At 40.1% G+C, this 16345-nt stretch overlaps 1 protein-coding gene across 1 annotated transcript in view; it reads left to right on the forward strand.

Annotated features, from left to right (window-relative positions):
* Positions 1–8028: 8028 nt before the first annotated feature.
* The window catches only part of LOC138836079 (1-phosphatidylinositol 4,5-bisphosphate phosphodiesterase epsilon-1), a gene marked incomplete at its 5' end in the record, with an annotated part of 145969 nt that continues 137652 nt past the window's right edge, over positions 8029–16345 (forward strand). The window contains one exon of the mRNA XM_070034563.1: positions 8029–8317. Within this exon, the coding sequence (XP_069890664.1) occupies positions 8029–8317 (289 nt within the window). The remainder of the gene's footprint in view (positions 8318–16345) is intronic.

The raw sequence follows: 16345 nt of genomic DNA on the forward strand, positions 1-16345 counted from the left end.
TCTGCTTATGTGGTACTGAGGAATCAAACCCAGGGCCTCATGCTTGCAAGGCAAGCGCTCTACCACTGAGCCACCTTCCCAGCCCAATAATGGCTATTTTATTCAATACTTTGTCTCCAGCTCCTGGAATGCTTTTTGCTAAATAGTAGTCATTCAACGAATATTTGTTGAATGAATGAATGAATGAGCAGAGGCCCAAACAACCAAGACTTTCTCAGGCATAGGTTTCTTCTCTTTCAGGAATTCAAGTACAGCCAGACTTCATTCAGTTTGCTGTGGGTGCAAGTCTATGCTTCTCATAAGATTCATCTGGGTGGGCACCCCTGCTCAGGGCTGTCAGAGGCTGCCCTTCTCTGCCTTCAAAGCCCTAAGATTGTCCTATCAGCTGGAACTATACACCTATTCTGTACTCTCCCTCAACTCCTTCATACTGATGGATGAATGGACAAAGAAAATATAGTGTGAGGATATATAAATGTATGTATATATATAAGCATTATTTAGCCATAAATGAGAATAAAATCCTGTCATTTGCATTAAGATGGATGGAACTGGAAGATAATATCATGTTAGATAAGCTAGGCATAGAAAGATAAATAACACATTCTCTTTCATATGTGGAGAAAAGAGAATGAACTAGTAGTTATAGAGGCTAGGAAGAGTAAGTGTAGAAGTTACAGAAGGAGCTTGGATAACACTGCTAAAATACATTTGAATAGGAGAAATAAGTTCTGCAGTACTAAAGCACAGTAGTGTGACTTTAATTAGCAATAACTTACTATACATCAAGAATTTATAGTAGGTTTTACATATATATATATATATATAGATGAAGAGAGGAACCCAAAGTCTCTAAGCACTTAAATAAAGAGATAGGAAGCTGATGTCCCTGGCTTGGTCATTATACATTATTTACATATGTCGAAAGCTTAATTTTACCCTACACATATGTGTGTTTATATTTTAACTTAAAAGAAAAGGGGAAAATAGATAGTACACCTAAAAAAAAAAGCTGGGGAGAAAACAGCATTAATCCAGAAGCAATGGCCTGAGCAGAAGGGGTTTTCAGGACTATGAAACAGAGGCATGGCTGGTAGGAAGAAAGTGGGACAAGGTGAGCAGGAATTGAGGCAGTGAGGGGGTCGGGCACAGGGAACAAACAGCTTGCTACTGTAGGTTGACTTTGTCCCTTCCACCTGTTATAGACATGCAGCAGCCCAGAGCAGAGGATGGCAGAAACTTCCTTTCCCTCCCATGTATACAGCTTAGCAAGCACACTGCCACAGCGCTTCTGAGCTAGGGATGGCAGATACACGGGGTTTCCCAAAGTTTGCTTTTGTCTTTGCAGGGGCTTTGTCCCCATGTGATTCATTAGCTGGCCCATTGCTCCTTAGAGATGCAAGGGAGCCTGGCGGTTGAAGCCATTCAGTTCCTTCCGTGGGCCTAACTGATGGCCTGACATTACAGGCCTAACAACATTATCCATTTGTCCTGATTTGATTTTTTCATTTCAAGAGGCTTCCTTGGCAGCCAGGTTTTTTCATTAAGACATGACATGATTCATCTGTATAGTAATTCCCATTAAACTGGAGGGGATACAGGGACAAGAGAGAATAGTGGTGTGTTGAATTTGGTCAGAGTACATTGTGTGCATGAATGGAAATATCACAGGAACCTCCTCACTTTATACAGTTGATATACATTAACAGAAAGAATTAGTATCTCAGAGGAGTGCCTTTGCAGATATTAAGATAGAAGCCTCCTTTATAGAAAACATGTTAAATTCACAGCCACAAGGATTGTGTGTGTGTGTGTGTGTATGTGTGTGTGTAAATGCTCCTATCTTCAATGAGTGTTTGCTAGTTTTGCTCTATACTAAATTCTGAACTAGGTTCTTAGAAGAATGAAAGGATGAATATGCCCTCAGTTCTGACATCTTTGGTTCCCATTCTAGAAGGGAGATAACCTGGGTGCTGATGGGATGGATCACCTGAGAGCTATAATCACAAGTGGGAGGTTCTCCTTCAAGTCCTTTGGAGTAGTTCTGAAATGTTTGCAGGAGTCAGAATCACAGGGAGAGCTGGCTCAACACAGATTTCTGGGTTCTAGTCCCAGAATTTTTGATTCAGTTGGTCTAGGATTGGGCTCCCCAAATGAATTTCTAACCAGCTCAGGTGATACTGCTATTACTGCTCGGGGCCCCTACTCTGAGGCTCATGACTGTAAGGCTCCAATTATTTTTCTATTGTCCCTTTCTCTACTGCCCGCAGTATCCTCTGTGCTGGGAACAAAGTGTTCCCACATGGCCCCTGCTCTGGTGGACACTCACTTCCTGTAATGGGATAAGAAGAGATTTATGCATTGCACAGGACGTGTTACCATGCAATTTGGCATAGGGTATAGCTGGAGCCCTGGAAAAAATACGTGATTAGTTCTTGATAGAGTTCAGGAAAAGATACATGTAGGAGGCAAAACTTTGACGAAAAGGTACACTGTAGCTTGAATGAAGTTGTGTGGGAGGGCATCTGTAGCCGTGAAGCTCCCAGATTATCAATTGTCCTAGGACGCCCTCACACACTTCTCCTTAAAGGGTTCCTGAAGTAATAAAGGTTCAACTTATTTCCTCCAGGAGCTGGTGGCACAGCTCTAGTTAACTGGCCTGGTCCTAGCAAAGCTTTTATTTTTGGCTCTTTGGAGTTGTGTTTGGTCAGTGTCTTGTGCATGGTCTGAATACTCTCAGTAGAATGGAATTCTCCACACAGGCACTGGAATGGAATGTGGAATGAACAGCAGAGGAAATGCCGCCTGCTGCCAAAATCCGGCTCCCCATCCCTGCCACCGGGTCTCCAAACTGCCTCAGCTGCCACCCCTCTAGCAGCCTCATTACTTTTGTTGATGCCTGGGAAATTTGGTGGTTCTTAGATCATTGCCTTTTGATTACCCACATAGAAACCCATCAGAAAGCAAAATTCTGGCATCTTCAATCTTCTAAAGCACTGTTTCTATATTCTAGAAGTTAAAAGAGGGGTCTATGAGACCAGTTTAATGGGATTTGAAACCATAGCACAAAGTGCCTATACCTCATGCCAGGAGGGAGGACCCTTCTTTGAGTCTATCTGTTAACTTAGGGTTTGCACAGTTAAAATAAATGTGATTGTCTTGCTGGCACAGAGCACTTAAAAATCCTCATTGTGAGAAGGATAAAGGTTACAGATGTATAATCACTACTGAGAAATGATAGCTGATTTTGAATAAAACTGACAAGAGAAAGGGGAACAAGAGAACCTAACAGTACTATATAGAATGGTAGTCAAAATAATGATCAAAATTAAGGTTTAGTAATGCCTTCCTACCCTACTTAAGAAGGCAAGGAAGTGAAGATCAGAGAATAGTAACCTGAAAAAAAACCATGCTGGCTGGCCCTTCCTGTTAAATTCAAGAACATTGGGCAAGAGCTGTTGGAGATTTCCTAGTAGTTCAGCTTGATACTTAGAAGTAGGGTATAGAGTTGGAGAAGCCTGATGCTAAGTGCTAGCCATGTATACAAAAGTATCTTAGTTTTGATTATAGAAGGTCCTTTTCCTTGAGCTGTTCTGAGGCTTACATGAAATCATATCTCAGTGTTCAATTCCCAGTTCACTGTCAGCACTCTATAAATGTTACAGTGATTATATCATGGAATCAGTGGACTCCCTAAGTAACAAGCCTTTTTTTATTGGAAGATCTTAGAAGATAAGCCACCAGATCTACAACATCATAATTTCCTATAACTCTGATCTCAGAAAGAACTTTTAAAGCCTAGTATAAAATTGACTCCTCCTGACAGTACCTAGGTGTCAAGTGAAGACAAAGCCTCTTCTAGTGGTATAGAGGGGAGAAATTTCTTGCTACATGGGTACTGTGAAAATGTGTCTGACGGTGTCATGCCTTTCAGAGTATTAAAGTCTCTAGCTTCGCATCCATCTTTTTAGCCTTGGTATCTTTGCTTTCTTTTGTTTAGTTTGAACTCCATATCCCATGCTGGTTTTTGCAAGGAAGCCCCCTATTTTGGGTCACAAGGAACTGTACATGTTGCTGTGCTTCTACAAGTGTTGTATAACAGTTACTCACCTTTCCTCAATCAGCTTCATAATATTAAGGCCATTTTCTCAGACCACTCCAGAGCCATGTCATCCCACATACCTGCTGTAATAAGAGGAATAGAATTCCATGCAGAGGATCCATTCACAGTCCCCAGAGCTCCAGAGGAGCTCTGATTGCAGCATTGATCATACTGTATAAGTCTTACATCTCTAAAAATATAACAATGATCAATTGGAGAATCCCTGACTCTTCTTTTTTCAGTTTTAATAACTTAAGTAAGACATGTAGGATCTACATCCAAAATATATCTTGGCTATATATAATAATTACTATTATATATTATGTAAAATAAACTGGTAATAACCATTTTTTGCAGTTCTGGGGCTTGAGCCCAGGACCTCACATATATTAAGTAAATGGTCTACCATAGCCCAGTCGACAATTTCTTACTTTTAATTAATTTACTTGTCCATCTTCCCAATAAAATGAAGTTCTTCTTGCTCACTGTTGGATTCCCAGCAACTGGGCTTGGCATAGTGTATTAAGTGAATGAATGAACATATAGCTGTCTATCAAGCTTGGTTGCTACGTTGTGACATGTTGATTTTATCTAAAAAATATTGGCAGTGGTCTGTCTTCTTTTCAGCACCTTCTATTACCACATTAATCAAGTGGAACAATGTTTTTGTGGGGGTGGGGTTGCTTTGTAATTTAAAATCATAAATCTCCATATAAAGGAAACATATTTGGTCATTCATTAGTCATAACATGACTATTTTCAAAAGTCATTTAGGGTTACCATGAAAGGAACTATCTTGAATAAAAAAAATAACAGCAGTGTCAAAACATCACTTTAATTCCTTGCCAAATAATGATGAGAACTTGAATCCCACTATTGAGCCATGGATGTGACCAGGTACATGCAATGGATAAAGTTAATTCACAGTTGAAGAAATACAGTTTTTAATCGTACTGTGTAATCTTACTGTGCAATCTTACTGTGTAAGGTTGCCCTCTCTATATTTCTCCATTCTTTTTCCGTCTGCAAAATGAAATCATGCTCACAGAGTTAGTATGTGGGGTCAATGTTAGGGAATTAGAACGTTTATCATTGTGTCCAGTACATCACTGGCAACAGCATATTAGTCATTATAGTGCCTTTCCATAACATTATTTAGTCCATTAGTCTGTGAATTAGTTGGGTAGTCCTCCAGTCTGGAACAACTGATCTCTGCCTGGCCCTCTCATGCACTATGGTAGTGCATTGTAGGATCTAGGAGCTAGGATGATCCTATTGTGTATTTAGCTGCTGGCAGCCAAGAACCCTGGTCCACTTAGTATTCTTCAAACTGTAGTTGTTGCAAAGTCCCCAGAGCAGTAAGAGACAGCAAGGTCCAATGCACAAAATAGTTTTCAAGGCTTTACTTGGGTTACCATCACTAAATTTCCATTAATTAGGCAAATAACAAAGCCAGCCAGAGGCTGGCTCAGGCCATCAGTTTTTGTCTTCCTCATGTTAAGCACTCACTGGTCCTCTTCTAGTGCATTATTACTATCCCCAAAGCTGGGAATGAAAGGGGAAGCACAGCACAAGTGAGAGGATGAGAAGGAGGACTTCAAGAGGATGGGGTTGTGTATTTCACAGCTTCCACAGAGGTCAAGGAAATGAGAATAAGAGAAGATTATTGTAAGTTATTCAGAACAATACTTTGTCGGTAGGAAAAGTGTGCTTTGAAAGATAAATCTTTGATCAAAGAACATGAAGATTCCTCACTCAATTAAAATCAAATACATTTCTTTAACCCTTCTAATAATCCTTAGTATTCCATTATGCATTATTAATCTCCAAAGCAGGGAGAGTTACTGTGTTTTCAAGCTTCTGTGATCAAGGAGTCCTTAGGTCCTGCAATTCCCTGGTAGATCTACTATTTTGAGGGAAAACATGTTGGAGCAGCTGGATAAGGGCTGAAGAATTTATTGGTAATCTATGAAGGTAAGATGTGGATGGTGGAAAGCATAAAGCAATGAACAAGGGCACAGCGGGCCTGTGGGACTGCTTGGCAAGCAAAGGACATATGCAACTCATCAGTAACTGTCTCCATATTAGTCTTTGCAAAGTAAACCTTTTTTTTTTTTAACCATCATTCATCTACTAAAAACAAACCAACAAAATGCAATAGGGGTTGCTCACCTCTGATGGATTGAAGCTCTTGGCTTTAATGGTCTAAGCTGTCCTTCATCATGCCTTCTGCCTTTTCTTCTTGCCCATTCATTCTCTCTACTCAGTGTCTTCTGTAAACACTCTGTACAACTTGCTATCTGTAAGATGTATTGTGCATTTCCTTGTCCCTTTGCTTAAGCTTCCATCCTGATTTGCACCTGTTATAGGCATGGCTGCCTTCCCAGGCTCACATCATCCCTTGCTTTCTCTATAAAGCTTTCCTTAGCCATCAAGCCTCAGGGGAGATCATTGTTCTTAAACCTCTAGACCATTAACTTCTGAAGGACTTACGAAGTGAGGATGATATTGTCTAGAAACATAAAAAGCTTGGTCATACCTCCGCAACTCTGAATTTCCATTTTTTTCTTCCTGTGTTTATACAACCTGAAGGTAAAGAAAAGATGTGCTCTTCTGTAGACTTGTACTATAATAATGGGTGTCATTACTCAGGCATGTGTTGTCTTAGATTATCCCACAAACATCCTTCAGAAGGAAGTGTTATTAGCCCCATGTTATAGGGGAGGAAACTTGTCTCAGAACATTCAAGTTACTTGCTCACGTTTGTGATCAGTTTTCTAGCTGATCAAGGCAGAGGCAGGTCTACAGCCCTACTTACCAGGCACCAAAGCCTAGGTTGTATCTCAGCATATCATCAGTGCACTGGCCACAAGAAATTTAATGGCATTAAACTAAAGCTTAGAATTCACACTCTGCCTCCTCACAGCAAGAATATGTCAGCAGCAGAGGAAAGCAGAGTAGAAATCTAGTTATGGCTTGCAAAATTTGGATAGTATTGCAGTTCTGGGTATAGTGTAAGTAAGGACTATCAGCCTAACTCCTTCTTTCTAGTACTCATCCCCCAACAGAGCCTATTTCTTTTTCCTTGTTTCTTCCCCTCTATTGATTCAACAGCTTTCACTGTGGTTGTTTATGCTGCTTTCAATGTATTATAAAGTTATTCACCCTCCACCTTCCTGCTTTGTGTATTTTGACACAATGACTTTCACAGAGCAGAGTGTATATTAAGCATATTTAGCAAGTAAAATTGACTGGAGACATAGTTGTGAACCTGCCCTAATAGTCCAATCTTCTTGAGATCATTCTTGGTCCTAAGGAAAGAGGAACTCAGGAAAGTGACAGAGACAGGTCAGGAGAAGTGGGAAAGGAGCTGTCAATATTTTAGACGTGAGCAGCAACGGAGGAAGAAAAGAAGAAAAGATTCAAAGACTGATCTTAGCTGATAGATTGAAAGATTATGCCCAAGACAGAAAGAGACATTCTCCTTCCCCATGAGTACTTCATTTTGAGCATGGAACAAAGATTCTCTAGGTACGCTAGGCAAAAGCATTTTGGGAAATTCATTCTGGAGAGAACTAAAGTACAAGAGGGAAAGATTTGCCCTCGTCTCTCTGCAGAAGAGCTTTACTGTCCTGTGGAGGAGGAGAAATTTGAGCTGAATGTATTTTTGGTTGGTACAACTTTAAGTGCTCTGTTTGATAGCAGAGTTGTTTGAATGGCCTATTTCATAACTACACATAGCTTTCCCAAATAAATGGTGTCTGTAGAATGTTCAGGTTAATGCATGAGTCCAGGACTCAAGAGTGTTTGTGCTTAGAGCGACTGAACCTTCTTTCTTCATAAGTCATCTTGGCATTTGGTCAACAAGTTAATTTGCTTTCCTAAGAAACTAGATTAATACTTCCTGTGCTTTGTGCTATTCACAGATCTACAATGCAGTGAGAAGAAGAGAAGAAACAGAAGATATAGTTGGATCTCTTCTTCATTTCTTCACAAAATTGTCAGCCTCCAAGACAGTCCATGGAACGATTCATGTTTGGCCATGTGTAAAGCAGTGTGTCCGAGACACCACATGTGAGTTCCGTGCCACCTCCCAAAGGACTTCCCTATCTCAGTACATCACCGGTTCACTCCTAGAAGCAACCACCTCTTTAGGAGCAAGAAGTTGCCTTCTTAGTACTTTTGGAGGATCCACTGGACGAATGATGCTGAAAGGTAATGTGTAAAATTTTACTTTTAACTTTATGTCTTTGCCTTCAGAGAATAATCTGAGGTAGCATAAAATGCATTACCTAATGAAAAATTGAGTCACATATCAGCAACTTTAAATAAAAATAGCTACTTGGGGATGACATAAAGTGGTAATCTCTTATTAAATTCTTGTAAGATATAAACATTCCAAGTTATAAGTGTTATGACTTTGAAATTTCTCTTTTGACAAATTAAAATGCTATCTCTGATGTTTTGTCCAAAATGATACAGGCAGGTGGTTTCTCCTCCTGGTTGTCTCTGAGATAAATCAATTACTAGAACAAGATGTTTTAGTAAGTGATCGGGGCCATGTGATTACTTTGAAAACCAGAAGTGGGTGGGAGCAGAGTGAAATCTCGCTTCATACAGTTCATACATAGGGGCTTCTTCTAAGTGAGTCCCATCTTAAAGGACAAGATAGGGAGGCATAGAGATGAAAATTGAAAGCTGATGGAAACGGGGGTCCCTCTACATCTGAATATCCCTGCTACTTCCCACGAGTAGCAGACAGGCAGGTCAAAAATGGCAGTGCACCAGAGACCTGGGAGACTCCTTCACTGTACAGCTGTCACAGATCCCTTGGCAGCCTTCCCTGGCAGGAAGCTACCAGCCAGACAGCGACCATGCAGAGTTGTGTTGTGTTCCAGTATATTTGGACTGCCAAGGGCTCTCTCAGACATCCGGCTGTTTATATCAAGGAGGGTAGTTGTCCCTCCACAATGAGCCAGGACTAGCAGGATTGTGACCCTCCTCCTTATCTTCAACCTCCTGTGTGACACACACACACACACACACACACACACACATACACACACACACACACACACACACACACATACACACACACACACACACACACACACACACACACACACACACACACACACACACACACACACACACGTCCCTAAGGGAAATACTACCACCTGCCTGTTTACTATGTTGGATACCACAGTGGATAGACTTCTGGAATCACATTAATTTCTGTGGATTGGTTTGAAAATATGAATAAATAAAAACACACACCATGGGAACACAAGTCCAAGACACTATAGGGGAGAAACTGGATTAGACATGTCTTTTACCCATTCATTTTAAGCCCCTGCTTATTTGTGAAGGGAAGAAAGCCTAAGTCCATCCCTCATAACTACTTATAGTCTATACATGGTAAATGGTTTTCCTGTGCACAGGGTTCAAGTTTTCTCTGCACTCATGTGACCTCCAGACATACTCAGCTTTGAATTCTCCATCAGTGCAATTCCTAGGAAGTTAAGATGTGATAAGCAGGTAGAACTGGCATTACTTCTATGCATATCACTATCTGCAGGACCTCCTCATGAGAGTTTACCAATCTGTACTTATCAGACACCCACTATGTGCCCAGGGGAGTGTAGGAATGATGGGGGAAAGCCTATTAAAATATTAAATCATTTTACCTGCCTTTACGGTGTTTATGAGGAGTCCAGATTTGTATTCACCAAGTAATCAAAGAGTAACAGGAAATTGTGAAGAGTTAAATGCTATGTGGTAAATGTGGAAGTGGCTCTACATGTTCAAAGAGTGGGAGAGGAAATTAATGTTCTGTATGATGAATGGCAAGGCCTGGAAAGTGAGACCTCAAATATACAATGAAGCCAATACAAGCTGCTTTCTTTCCTATTGAATTTGCTAAGAGAAGGAAGGCAGTCAGCTTCCAGTCTTCCACAGACCTATAGGGAGGAAAACAGGGCTGCTGATCAGTCTGTTGCCCTGGTAGTACCTTGATCTTGATTGCTGTTTGCATTTTCCTGCTCAGAATAGAATCTCATAGGTCATCATTCCTAACCCAGAGACTTACTAGACCATCGGCCAATGTGATCTTTCACTTGGCATTTTACGCAAGACTTAGGAATTTCTGTCACTTTTCTGTTTTGCAGCTCCGTAATAGTTTCTGTAAGTAAGTCCTGTAGAATAATGCAATTAGTTGGTTGCCCTCTGGTCTGGGCTTATTTTTGGTAGCCTCTGGCATGTTCTCCTGGAAGCTCTTTTCAGCATCAGTTCAACTGTGTTGGGCAGTAAATTCAACAGTATTTCACTGTGTAAAATACACAGCAAAACTATGATGGATGTTCAACAGAGCCATTCTACATTGTGTGCATATTTCAGAACCTTGTGTTGCAAACAATATGTACATAAAGTTTTATCAATTAAAAATTAATTTAAAAGAAAATCCAGATGGGTCCTCAAGGTCACACATATTCTCAGGATCTGTAGGATCAGCTGGGACCACTTTTAGGTTTTCTGCCATAGTTTTTTGGATCGCAGGTGCATACCTCCATGTTTGGGTTCACTCTGTAGATTCAAGATCTCTTGGAATTTTCTGCCCAGGCTAGTGTGGCACCAGCCATTCTTAGCTTCCCGTAGCTAGGATGACAAGATGACACCAATACATCCAGCTATGGGTTGAGGATGGGTCTTGAAAACTTTTCTTCCCAAACTGGAATTGAACTGTGATCCTTTCATTTTTCACCTCCCAAGTAGCAAAAATTATAGGTGTGACCTACCAGTGCCTGGCCAAGAAGAGATAAACATATAGGTGGCCTTTTTTTCTGCCAAGGGCTGTTTGGATATATACATATATATATATATATATATATATATATAATCCATATATATATTATCCATTTTTGTAAATTGTAAAAAATATTTTGTGGGCTATAAAAAGCCATCAATGCAGGCAGATAGCTGCAGGCAGCCAATGAGAAAAATATATATCTGTCCTGTCGTGTGCAAAGATAGAGGAGGAAAGGAAAGTGTCCCAGCAAAATGCAGTGTACCTGTGAATGAAAATAGCAAAATGAGAGGGAGGAGGTGACATTGTCCAAAAAGAAATGTACTTATTGCCTGACTTATGTAACTGTAACCCCTCTGTGTATCACCTTTACAATAAGCAAGAAAGAAAATAGTAAAATAAAACTCACTGAAAGCTTTTGAATAATTGGGGTATTGTGGATGGGTAGAGTGAAAGTAAGTTGATAGTCTCTAGGTTTTGGGGTCTTTTTTTTATAAAAGAATTAAAATTCAGGAAAGTGTTTAAAGTAGACAAAGCAGATTTATGTGAAAATGAAAGTACAGAAACTAACTCTTTATGCATGGAAGGGACCCAGAACTGGAAAGCTGAAGTCTGTCTCTCCGCATTTGCTAGATATAGGGTCCTTGTCTCTTCTTCCTAAGGGTGTGCTCCTGGTCTAATTGATCAAGGGGTGGACATGGGTCGTATGGAGTTCATGATTGGTGTCCCTCCCACCATTTGAAGCACAGCATGGAAGTTTCCCTATGATTGGCTCTTCCATCTCTGCTCGGGTATGGAAGGGGCTTTTGATTGGAGGACCACACTCTTGGCCTTGATTTTGAAGGGTGAATGTATTTGGGGCCCAGATCCCAGAGGGCTGATGGGAACAGGTGAGTGTTTTTGCTGTATCACTTGTGCCAGATTAGAACCAATCTCAGATGTCATTTCCTGTTCCTGATTATCTAGCCAGGAACACCTAACTTCCCCTCAAATGAGGGTCAATCTGATTAAAATATTGTACATGTGTGTGAGAGATATCATACATATATTTTCTTTGAATAATTAACATACACTAAAAAATAATAATAAATGACAGGAATGTAAAGCAGATCCTGTCTGGCATAGAGGTACTAGTGGAGGTAAGAGAGCAGATATGAATGGAATCAAAGTACTTTATGTTCATGTGTGAAGCTAGAGCAATGAAGCTCCTTGAGACTTAGGGAGGGAGTGAAGGGGATATGATCAAGGTTCATTGCTTGCACATATGGACATGCTAAAATGAGACTCTCTTGTACAATGAATTGATACTAATCAAAATATAAAATTAAAGGACAGGTGCCAGAGGCTCACACCTGTAATCCTAGCTACTCAGGAGGCTGAGATCTGAGGATCTCAGTTCAAAGCCACCCTGGGCAAGAAAGTCTGTGAGACTCTTATCTCCAATAAACCACTAGAAAACCAGAAGTGGCGCTGTGGCTCAAGCGGTAGAGCGCTCGTCTTGTGTTGAAGAGCACAGGGACAGCACCCAAGCCCAGAGTTCAAACCCCACGACCGACCAAAAAATATATATGTATATATGTATACATACATATATACATACATACATACATACATATATACATACATATATATATATATATATATATATATATATATATGTTCTCTGGAGACTTTGAAAGAACTTTAGCCATTTCTGAGATCTTAGATGTTGGCATCCATATTTCTTTGTTATAACTGATTGTATTTGGAGACTCAAACATATAAGAAGAGTCAGAAAATTATTCCAGTAATTTTTCCCCTTTTAAAAAAATAATGCTTACAAATGGAATGAAGAAAGGAAAAGGGAAACTTTACAAGGCTTAGAAAGTTTCCCAGAGAGAAAGGGAAAGAAGAGGGTCAGAAAAATGACCTCTTTTTCATGGGAAAAAAATAATGTTTAGTTTGTTCAAAAATGAAATTGGGAAAGGTAGTGACAAAGGAGGAAAGTAAAAGACACATTCTGATGATTTCACTTTCATGAGGCCCCTCACATAGTCAAAATCTTGGATACAAGACGTAGCTAGCAGTTTTGAGGATCCAGGATAAAAAGGGAAATAGGGAATTAGTGTTTGGTGGGTTCAAAGTTTCAGTTTAAGAAGAGGAAAGATTCCTGAAGATGAGTCATGACCCCTCCCACTACAGTGTGAATGTATTTAATACTAATGGACTGCTCTTAGAAATGTTAGGATAGCACATTTTATGTTGTGTATATTTTTCCTTTATTAAAAAGGGTAGAGGGAATTGCAAGGGAAAGAAGGGGTTGGGGAGAAGGAGTGGAAGGTTTGATAGGATTTTAGTCCTGGTCTTTTGAGGTTAAGAAAGAATGAAGGAACTTGTCTCCTGAAAATAGCTGTGAACAAATGAGGATCATAGGAGCTTGCAGTAGGTGAAAATGGGAAAAGAATGTCCAGCAGTCTGCTGCATTTAATCATTATGCCCAGGCCATGAGTTTGTAACTCCAGTCTTGGTTATCCAAAATGCTGTAGCCTTACAGCTCTACAAGGCTGAGGCAGAAACAGCCAACAATCAGCTCAAACACATCGGCAGTTCTGCCTTCAGGATCCCTGAAGATAGATTTAAGTTGAATAGAGAGACATTTTCTCATAGGCAACATTGATTAGCCAGGGTACATTTAATTACAAAGGTATGCATGCCATCATAAAATGTAAAACTCAAAAGAGACTTCCAGTAGTTTGACACAGATAAGCTCTTTCTATAAGGCCATAAGTTGCTATTAATATGGAAGCAAAAATGAACTTTTATAGAGATTTAATATTCTTTGAAAAATAAAGAATATCTTGTTAATTTTCACTGCAGTAAGTATACCCTATTTGTGTCTTTTTTTTTGGGGGGGGGGTCTGGTTGTAGGGCCTGAACTCTGGGCCTGGGCGCTGTCCCTCAGCTCTTCAGCTCAAGGCCAGCACTCTACCACTTGAGCCACAGTACGACTTCTGGCTTTTTTTTTTTTTTTCTGTTTATGTGGTGCTGAGGAATCGAACCCAGGGCCTCATGCATGCAAGGCAAGCACTCTACCACTGAGCAACCTTCGCAGCCCCTATTTGTGTCTTTTCTAGGGTTATAACTTTGAATGTAAAAATAAGAAGTCATAGTAGGAACATACACACTTGAAATATATGACTACTCATAAATAGCTTAGTTTATAACAACTGCCTTAGTTGACTTCCTCATAATCAAAACAGTTACCTTTTGCATGCCTACTAGGCAGGGAAGACATGTACATAGTTCTAATTCCAAGATTTCAGTTTATTTAAAGAAATGCCCCAGCTTATTGGTTTTGTCACCTTGATTTGTTTCTAAAAGTGTCTTTAATACTGAGTGTGTTTTTATACCAGATAATCAACTAAGAAATGTTCATTAGCTGGCCACTGTGGTCTTGTGCAGCATTACCTATGGGAAGAATGTAAAATCTCACATTTGAAAATCTTCAGCTTGGTTTTCATTTCATTGAGAATGCCATGTTGGGTTCCTGGCCTAGCGAAGTAGCCTTCACCACCCAAAGAGCATCCGTAAAGAACTGGACTACTGAGTTGAAGGTGGTATCAGTAGGTTTTGGAGTCTACAAGTTGGGTGTGCACTAGGGAAAAACCCTCTACCTTGTGACTACAGGTGATCAGGTGGCACAGAGTATGACTTCACATCTCCTACAACCCCAAGTGACCAGAGGTGACCATGGCACTCCATGCCAAGGTATGAGTCATTCCGGTTTGACCTGGAGAGAATAGGTGTGTCCAGTTCTTTTATTTGGCCTGATTTTGGCCTCAGACACTAGTTTATGAAAAGAAAACATTCTGTTCTGTATGTATCTCAGTAAAAGTGTTGACACAGAAGTGAGGGAAATAAATCAGATCGTTAAGAGCGGGTTATATCCTAATCACTGAGTTCAGAAAGGTAACTGATAAGGATAGCAGTGCTAGACAGGTACTCAGGGTTTCAAATAAAAATGTCAAAACTTGGCTACAGGTTCCAGAAGTTCATTTGTGAGCTATTTATTTGAATTTGGTGCTCATATCGAATCTAGCAGAGATAACATTCCCTGGCTTCACCCAAAACTTAATATCAAAAGTGAAAAGACAGTCCTGAAAGATAATTTCTCAGTGTTGCTAATTAAATGTTTCAGAAAAACAAGCTAACGTGAGAAATTGTTGTTTATCTTGAATGAGGGAGATTTAATTAGAGAAACTGTACTCTCCACCCCCAGGGGAGTCAGGTAGTTCATCTGAATTGGAAGCTAAAGAGAGAAGTTTAGCATAGTGAAGTTAAAAAGATGGCCAATGGGAAAACAAAACTATATATAATGTATATATAGTATATGTTTTACATCATTATATGTTCTGTATTTTATATAATATATATTAGTTTTGTAATACATGATCTTGCAATAATTGAGATGATAGAGTACATTTTTCTCTTTTTATTTTTTGCTGGTCCTGGGGCTTGAACTCAGAGCCTGGAAACTGTCCCTAAGCTTCTTTTGCTCAACACTATCATTCTACCACTTGAGCTACAGTGCTACTTCTGGCTTTTCCTGAGTAGTTTATTGGAAATAAGAGTCTCACAGACATTCCTGCCTGGGCTGGCTTCAAACTGCGATTCTCAATTCTAGGTCTCCTGAGTAGCTGGGATTATAGGCTGAAAACACCAGCACCTGGATAAAGTAGAACTTTTTTTTGTTGTTGTTGGCTATGGCGCTTGAACTCTGGGCCTGAACGCTGTCCCTCAGCTCTTCAGCTCAAGGTTAGTGCTCTACCACTTGAGCCACTGTGCCACTTACAGTTTTCTGAGTGGTTTATTGGACATAAGAGTCTCATGGACTTTTCTGCCTGGGCTGGCTTTGAACCACAATCCTCAGGTCTCAGCCTCCTAAGTAGCTAGGATTACAGGCGTGAGCCACTGTAGCCCTGCCTAGATTTTTTTTTAAGGGAATGTATTCATGAATTAAGGGGTAAAAAGTGGAGCTGTGGCACTTACCTTGAGCTGAAGAGCTAAGGGACAGCACCCAGGCCCAAATGTCAAGCCCCAGGACTGAGAAAAAAGAAAAAAAATTCTTCAAATAAGGGGTAAACAATTTTTAGAGTAAAGTAGAGGATAGGCTCAGAAACCTGTAATAGTGTTACCTCCAAGAAAAACCATCCACTTGTCTCCATCTTCTCATCTGTACTGTTGCAGTTCTACTTTCCATGTGCATACACTCTATTCATTCTTTTCAATAGAAGGCACTGGGAGCTAATGTGAAGATTCTGATGGACCCAGTCCTCTCATTTCCAATACTGATTATCAGCAACAATGAAAACTATTTGGGCCTCACATATTGCCTGTGGCTCTAAGTACCAGCAACAAATAGAAGTTATTTAGTGGCTGAAGGCTGCCCCATATAACTTCTT

The sequence above is a fragment of the Dipodomys merriami genome, unplaced genomic scaffold (genome assembly GCF_024711535.1).
Source record: "Dipodomys merriami isolate MVZ:Mamm:240054 unplaced genomic scaffold, mDipMer1.0.p SCAF_249, whole genome shotgun sequence".
Lineage (NCBI taxonomy): Eukaryota > Metazoa > Chordata > Mammalia > Rodentia > Heteromyidae > Dipodomys > Dipodomys merriami.